This window comes from Artemia sp. Qi Xiang Cuo, chromosome 2 (genome assembly GCF_049724085.1).
Source record: "Artemia sp. Qi Xiang Cuo chromosome 2, ASM4972408v1, whole genome shotgun sequence".
Classification (NCBI taxonomy): Eukaryota; Metazoa; Arthropoda; class Branchiopoda; order Anostraca; family Artemiidae; genus Artemia; species Artemia sp. Qi Xiang Cuo.
The window spans coordinates 18,017,879-18,026,698 of NC_142795.1; the positions used below are offsets into that span (position 1 = coordinate 18,017,879).

At 39.0% G+C, this 8,820-nt stretch overlaps 1 protein-coding gene across 1 annotated transcript in view; it reads right to left on the reverse strand.

Moving 5' to 3' along the window:
- Positions 1-8,063, reverse strand: part of LOC148954963 (uncharacterized) — a 65,110-nt gene extending 57,047 nt beyond the window's left edge. Inside the window, exon 1 of the mRNA XM_089108004.1 lies at positions 7,961-8,063. Within this exon, the coding sequence (XP_088964130.1) occupies positions 7,961-7,970 (10 nt within the window). The 5' untranslated portion in view covers positions 7,971-8,063. The remainder of the gene's footprint in view (positions 1-7,960) is intronic.
- Between the last annotated feature and the right edge of the window lie 757 nt (positions 8,064-8,820).

Sequence of the window (8,820 nt, forward strand, 5' to 3'; positions counted from 1 at the left end):
GGCTGGGGTGATTTTTTTATCCTCAATCGCATAATTTCCAGAGCTTTATGGTACACTGAACAAAATGGCTTTCTAAAAATTTTAATTGTAAGTATCTGGGGAAATGAAGGGCATGGGGGCATTTGCGCCATGATCACTTTCGACTAATAAAAAAGGCAGTAGTCCTCTCAATTTGCCAATGGAATGAGCCCTTTTTGAAGCTTCTACGACAAAGCTTTTTATAAAAACCTTTTATGCCCCAAGAGTATAACTTAGGACCCTTGACCCAAGGACTATGAGGGGAGGGGTTTCATCCTTAAAGACATAATTTCCAGACATTTGAACTACGTTGAACAAAATGGTCCTATCAAAATGTTGATCGGAAATTTTTGGGGAAATGATGGATCATAGGGCGTAGGTGATTCTCCCTCCGATTACGTTCGCCCAATAAAAAGGGCAATAGCCCTCTCAATTTCCAATCCAATGTCCCACGGACCCTTCAACTACGTACAACAAAATGGTTATATAAAAATGTTGATTGGAAGTGTTTGGGGTGTGTGTGTGGGGGGGGGGGGTATTCGCCCTCTGATCCCTTTTTTCTATTAATAAGGGCACTAGCCATCTCAATTCCTAATTCAATGAGTGATTTTTTGAAGTTTCTAGAACAACGCATTCTATAAAAACCTTATATGCCCCCAGGGCAAAACTTACAAGCTTTGCCCTGAGGGTTGTGGGGGAGGGGGTGTCATATTCAAAAACATAATTTTCGGACTCTTCAACTGCGTTCAACAAAATGGCAATATCAAAATGGGAAGGCGCCAGGACATCGACAAAATCTGTCATAACATCGACAAAAAATCCGTCAGAACATCGACACGTCAGGACATTGACAGTCATAACATCGTTACGTCAGTACATAGACAGTTACAATCGTTACACGTCAGAAATTCGACAGGACATAAATCCCCCAGGAAATAACTTACAACCCTTGCCCTGAGGGCTGGGGGGATTTTTTATCCTCAAAAGCATTATTTCCAGACCTGTATGATACGCTGAACAAAATGGCTATCTCAAAATTTTAATTGTAAGTGTCTGGGTAAAATATGTGTATGGGGGGTGCATTTGCCCTCTGGTCACTTTTGACTAATAAAAAAGGCACTAGTCCTCTCAATTTCCAATGGAATGAGTCCTTTCAGAAGCTTCTACAACAAAACTTCCTATAAAACCCTTTTATGCCCTAAGAGCATAACTTTGTCCTGAGGGCTATGAAAGGAGGGTTGTCATTCTCAAAGACATAATTTCCATACCTTTCAACTACGTTGAACAAAATGGCCATATCAAAATTTTGATCGGAAATGTTTTGGGAAATGATGGGTCATGGGGCGGGATTGATTAGCCCTCTGATTACTTTCGACTAGTAAAAAGGGCAATAGCCCTATCAATTTCCAATCCAATGATCCCTGGACCCTTCAACTACGTTCGACAAAATGGATATATCAAAATGTTGATTGGAAGTGTTTTGGGAAATGATGGGCGTGGGGGGGGGGTTCACCCTCTGATCCCTTTTGTCTCTTAATAAGGGCATTAGCCATCTCAATTCCCAATTCAATGAGCGCTTTTTGAAGTTTCTACGACAACACGTTCTATAAAAACCTTATATGTTCCCAGGGCATAACTTACAACCTTAGTCCTGAGGGATTTGTGGAGAGGGGTTATCATATTCAAAAACATAATTCCCGGACCCTTCAACAACGTTCAACATAATGGCAATATCAAAATGGGAAGGAGCCAGAACATCGACAAGTCAGGACCACTACCGTCAGGAAATCGACAAAATCCGTCATAACATCGACAAAAAATCCGTCAGAACATCGAGACGTCAGGACATCGACAGTCATAACATCGACACGTCAGGACATCGACAGTCACAATCGTTACCCGTCAGAACATCGACACGCCTGTTCATCGACAGTCACAATCGCTACCAGTCAGAATGTCGACAGTCATAACAGCAACACGTCAGTTCATCGACAGTCACAAACGCTACCCGTCAGAACGTCGACAGTCATAACATCGACACGTCATAACATCAATTTTTTTTTCATAACGAAAATCCGTCAGAACCACTAACCTTCAGAACGTCGACAGCCGTAACATCGACACGTCATAACATCTAAAATTTTTAAACTTTAGTTTTTTGGGGTTTAGGGGGAAAAGATACCTAGGTTAGGTTTGGTTACCTATTTGACATACGCTATGCTTTTCCCCCATCCCCCTGATGTGCAAATATATAGCCGAAATTTGTTTCTAAACTATTATATACTTATTACTATTATATAAACTTATAATTTTTTTTTCATAACAAAAGTCCTCCAAGACTACTAACCATCAGAACGTCGACAGTCATAATATCGAAACGTCATAACATCTAAAATTTCTTTCATTAAGAAAATCGTTCAGAACCACTAACCGTCAGAACGTCGACAGTCATAATATTGACACACCATAACATCTAAAAATTTTTTTTAGATGTTATGACGTGTCGATGTTATGACTGTCGATGTTCTGACGGGTAGCGATTGAGAATGTCGATGAACTGACGTGTGGATGTTATGACTGCCGACGTACTGACGGGTAGCGATTTTGACTGTCGATGAAGTGATGTGTCGATCTTATGACTGACGACGTTCTGACGGGTAGAGATTGTTACTGTTGACGTCCTGATGTATCGATGTTATGACTGTCGATGTCCTGACGTGTCGGTGTTCTGACGGATTTCCCTTGTCGACAAAATGACGTTTAGTGCTTATGACGGTTAGATGAAATGATAGCATCCCTATCAAAATGTTGATCGAAAGTGTTTGGGGAAATGATTGGTATGAGGGGCATTCGCCCTCTAATCACTCTTGACTATTAATGAGGGCACTAGCCATCTAAATTCCCAATTGAATGTACCCTTTTTGAAGTTTCTACGACAACACTTTTTATAAAAACCTTATATACCCCCAGGGTATAACTTACAACCTTTGCCCTGGGGGTGTGGGGAGGGGGGGTTGTCATCCTCAAAGACATAATCTATGAACCTTCGGACTACGTTGAAAAAATGAACAAAATTTTTTGATTGAATGTGTTCAGGAAAATGGTGGGCGTGAGAGGGGGTTAGTTGTCCTCCAATCACTTTCGACTATTAAAAAGGGCACTAGCCTTTTCAGTTTACAATCGACTGAGCCTTTTTGAAGTTTCTACGACAATACTTTCTATAAAAACCTTATATGCCCCCGGGGCATAACTTACAACCCTTGTGCCGAGGGTTGTGGGGGTTGTCATCCTCAAAGATCTCATTTCCAGATCTTAAGTTTCTACAACACTGCTTTCTTTCAAAACCTTATAGGCCCCCAGGACATAATTTACAACCCTTACCCTGAGGGCAGTAGGGGGGGGGTTGTCATTCTTAAAGACCTAATCTCTTTACCTGTCAACTCGTTGAAAAAATGGCTATCTCAAAGTTTTTGATTGGATGTGTTTGAGGAAATGGTAGGAGTGAGAGGGGGATCAGGTGCTCTCCAATCACTTTCTACTATTAAATAGGGCACTAGCCTTTTCAATTTCCAACCGAATGAGCCCTTTTGTAGTTTCTACGACAACGCTTACTATAAAAACCATAATGCCCCAAGAGCATAACTTAAAACCCTTGCCCTGAGGATGGGGGGGGGGTTATTATCCTCAAAGACCTAATTTTCAAACTTTCAAATACATTGAACAAAATGGATATCTCAAATTTTGATTGCATTTGCTTGGGAAACTGGTGGGTGTGAGAGGGGGGTTAGTTGCCCTCCTATCACTTTCGACTATTAAAAAGGGCACTAGCGCTTTCAATTTCCAATTGAATGAGCCCTTTTTGAAGTTTCCACGACAGCACTTTCTATACCCTATATGCCCCAAGGGCATAACTTACAAACCGTGCCCTGAGGGGTGTGGGGGGTTTGTCATCCTCAAAGATATAATTTCCAGAACTTTCTACTATGTTGAAGAAAATGACTGTCTCAAACTTATGATTGGATATGTTTGGGAAAATGGTAGGCGTGAGAGGGGGGTTAGCTGCCCTCCAATCACTTTCGACTGTTAAAAAGGGCACTAGCCCTTTCAATTTCCAATTAATTGAGCCCTTTTGAAGTTTCTATGACAACGCTTTCTATAAAAAACCCTATATGCCCTAGGGCATAACTTACAACCATTGCCCTGAGGGCTCTGAGGAGGTTATCATCCTCAAAGACCTAATTTCCAAAACTTTCAACTGCGTTGGACAAAATAAATATCTCAAAATTTTGATTGCATGTGTTTCGGGAAATTTTGGGCGTGAGAGGCAGTTAGTTACGCTCCAATCACTTTCAACTATTAAAAAGGACACTAGCCATTTCAATTTCCAAGTCAATGAGCCCTTTTTGAAGTTTTTACGACAACACTTTCTATAAAAACCTTTTATGCCCTTTGGGCATAACTTACAACCATTGCTTTGAGGGCTGTGGGGGGTTTGTCATCCTCAATGACCTGATTTCCAGAAATTTCATCTATGTTGAACAAAATGGCTATCTCAAAATTTTTATTGGATGTGTTTTGGGAAAAAAGGCTGCGAGAGGGGGTTTAGTTGCCCTCCAATCACTTTTGACTATTAAAAAGGGCACTAGCCCTTTGAATTTCTAATTGAATGAGCCCTTTTTGAAGTTTCTACGACAACGCTTTCAATAAAGCCGTCTATGCCCCCAAGGCCCGAATTACAACCCTTGCATTGAAGACTGTGGGGGGAGTGTCCTCCTCAATGACCTAATTTCCAGAACTTTCAACTTCGTTGAACAAAATGGCTATCTCAAAATTTTGATTGGATGTGTTTTGGGAAATTTTGGCTTTGAGAGGGGGCTTAGTTGCCCTCCAATCACTTTTGACTATTAAAAAGGGCACTAGCCCTTTGAATTTCCAATTGAATGAGCCCTTTTTGAGGTTTCTACGACAACGCTTTCAATAAAAACTTTCTGTGCCCCCAGGGCATAAATTACAAGCCTTGCCCTGAAGATTGTGGGGGGAGTGTCCTCCTTAAAGACATAATTTATACATCTTTCAACTACGTTGAACAAAATGGCTATCTCAAAATTTTCATTGGATGTGTTTGGGGAAATGGTGGGTGTTAGTTGCCTTCCAATCACTTTCGACTATTAAAAAGGGTACAAGCCATTCCAATATCCAATTGAATGAGCCCTTTTCGAAGTGCCCTGGTCTAAGACCAACCAAAAAAAAAAAAAATAATACATTGTACCAACATCGTTGTTTTCTTAGGTAGCGCTATTCTGCTGCCTATGAAAACTTTTCTTTTCAATCTTAGCGAATTGATTAGCCAATAAGCACACATAATAAGTTTTGAAATTTAACTTCGATGGTTTAGGCGCCGTGCTTATGCTCCCTGTGTCTTCACAAAGCTGCCACTCGTTTTGTATGTTCAAAAATTATGTTAGAGAATTTCTAGCTAGTAATTAAGTTTTTTTCCGGTTTCCACTGGAGTTGATGTCTCTGGATTGAGTTGGATATTTAATTGAGTTGGTGAAATCATGCGCTACCCCTTGCCTAGCTAGTCATTTTGAGATTTTTAAGGTGAGCGACTGGTTTTTTTTTTTAACATGTTTATATTTTTTTTTTGTGCTGGCATTTTTTTTCTCCCCGGTTTTGTTCCCGGCCATGGAGCCTTATGGGGGAGATTGTGTTGAAGTAGTTTTTGTTTATAATTTTTTATTGTTAAATAAAGAATTCAGAACTAGTGCTAAAAAACGGGCCTATTTAAAAAAAAAAATTACGTCGTTTTTCCTCCCATCATTTGAATCTATTTTAGTATCAAGTAAATGAAGGAACGCGTTGCTTCATCGTGTGTGAGTCTGTTATTGTTAAACAGGAAGGAGGAATTAATATTTAGTATCTATGACACGTGCAGAATTACAAAGAATCTCTTCATATGTTACGGACAATTAGAAATTACAGCAGTGGCAGTTTCGGCATCAGTGTGCAATCAGGCCTGTTGAGAAGGAAAGTTGTTAAGAAAACTTCATAATATGTAGAAAAATTGTTAGTCATTCGTAAAAGCACATCACTTTACTTTACCTCCTACCTCCCCCCCCCCTAAGCCTAACGTACAAATATACAGCCCTTATATATTTCACTGAATTTTTGCTTTTATTGATTTCATAAACGTTGCTTCAATTTACGGGTATTAAGTTGAAATAAAAGAGCGACGTGCAGCAAATGTATGAGAAATATATAATTTTGGCTATATATTCGCACATTAAAGGGGGAGGGGGTTGTGTAAAGTTAAGAACTTTCCGGAATGAGTTCCTACAATTGTTCTGCGTATTATGAAGTTAGAACTGATTTCTCAACATCTTTCCTTCTCAACAGTCCTAATTGTTCGCTAATACCAAATTTTGTCCAAAAGTGAGTGTCCTTTATAGGGGAAGGGGTGGAAGATAAATAGTCCAAACAAATTATAGGGCCCGGTAAACCTAGATATAGGTTTGTGTTGACTACAATCATTCTGCATTTTATGAAGTAAGAATTTTTTTTTAAACAAGTTTTCGTCTCAGCCACTATTCTAGGCTTATACCCTAATTTTATGTTTTTTTGTATGGTTAAACTCGCGTTTATGATAATTCATCCTTATTCCTCTGACAATCTTATATATAACATTAGGATATATAGGCAATCAGGGTAAAAAGAAACCTAAAACAATGAAATTCTTGCTTTATGATATGCAGCATATATACATTAATCAGGATATGATGTTCCCTTCTATTATTATTTCTATTTTTAAGTCATTAAAAAGAGTATTTTTCTATAAGGGCTATCTACATCAGGGCTATCTATATATAAGGGCTATCTATATCATATGCGTCTATCAGGGGCGGGGGTTTATTGTCAGGGTAACGACTAATATGTTGGGTAAAGTTCTACTTTAGCTACTTTTGGCTATCTTGGAAATGGGTTAGGTTAGGAAAATGAAACCTTCAGGAATGGGTCTACAGCCTAAAGTATGTCCTAAGAAGGTATTTTGAAGTACCTACCTCTACTCCCTCTCCCTCTAGAGGGTCCTGCCCTTTGATAACCTTTAAAAATCTGTGTGTCAAAATTTCAATAGGTATAGACCTGTCATGTAGGCAAACATCAGGACCCTCTAGAGGGAAAAGGACTAGAGGTAGGTACTTCAAAATACTTTCCCGGGGCATACTTCAGGCTGTAGACCCATCCCTGAAAGTTTTATTTAAGGAATCTAATGGTATCATTTTCATTTCATGTTTGTTTTGTATATAGCATAGGGCTATTATAGGGGGGGGGGGGGGGGTTGGGACGAGTTGTAAGAACTTGAGCAACATAAAATTAGCAATATAAAAATATTTCTTTGTTTTTGCACAAAGAAAACCAATTAAACAATTGCGGAACATCCATATTCATTTTCTTAATGAAGCTGAGGCTTTAACACTAAAAAGGCCGCAGTAACAGATCTTTAAAATTATACAAATTTAAGGTTGGTATTAGTAGTCATTAAAGTAATTCTTTTTAACAGAATATACAGGAGCTACCCAACCCTTTATTAATCAATCAACGAAGCAGTGGCGGATCCAGGGGGGTGAGGCTCCCCCCTAGCGTAGTCTAAAGTAGTGCAATTTACTTAATTAACTCAAGTTTGCGTTGATTAGACTTGCTCCTAACGCAAGTTAATCGGATGAACCTATTTTGCGCCCCCCTCCTAAAAATTTGTTTTCGGATCAACCTATTTTGCCCCACCCCCCGCTAAAAAAAATCGTGGATCCGCCCCTGCAACGAGGCTTGGTTAAGAATGAATAATGCTAGACCAAATCTTGGTTGCCATTAGATGTCATGTTTATCTGTGATAATGTTAACCAAATTCCAAAATTAAACATAGAATTTATAATAAGTAATGTATTACCTTCAGACATTGTCCCTTGCTTTTTATAAACACTAAGATGTGTTCCAACTTCACCTTAATAATGATGTGAGTGTGAATCATAATCTAACTGATTGCGTTTACCTTACGTTTACAATGTTTACTCGGCAAATGAAAATTAGTAGAAGTATTGCTGTATACTGAAGAAGAAAGATGAAAGAGATGGAAGTTGAGATCTGCCGGTTTATTTTCTCGAAGTGGTATATTTTCTCAACTAATTCAAAATAAAGAAAAAGGACACGATTTTGCTTAGTGAAATTGCTGTTTTGACAAGGGTGACAGGGTGAAGTTTCATCCAGAGGGGAGGAGACTGTACGTTATCCCAGATATAGAGGAAATATTTAAGACGTTTTTTTCCCTACAGAAGTGTCATATTTTGGTCAGTTAGGGACAGAGGTGTCCTCCTTGCCTTTCTCTGCTGGCTTATTAATGCTTGAAGACAAAGAGGAAACAAAACCAGTATTTTGTCGTCTCACGTCCTTATTCAGCCACAACTTCCGATGAGTATGGCGAAGGGGATTTGCATAGATCATGGTTGCAGCGGCAGCTGCAAACTAGTGAAGAGCGAACCACAGCCCATAGTAACCAAAAGTTGAAAAACGTGTTTTCAGAAAAAACTGTCTAGTGAGAATAAATTGACATTTGACAGAATCAGGAATGGTAACTACTGTTTCGGTTAATCTTATAGTACAGGCAAATGAAGGTTTGACCCGAAACAAATTGCAACAGAAATGATTCTTACACCATCTTGTAGAGAAAAAAAAAACTGAACAACATATCCATTTTCGCATATTCTGAGTCGACGCAAAATAACCGTTTTTTGGCTTTTAGTGCAATTTTTT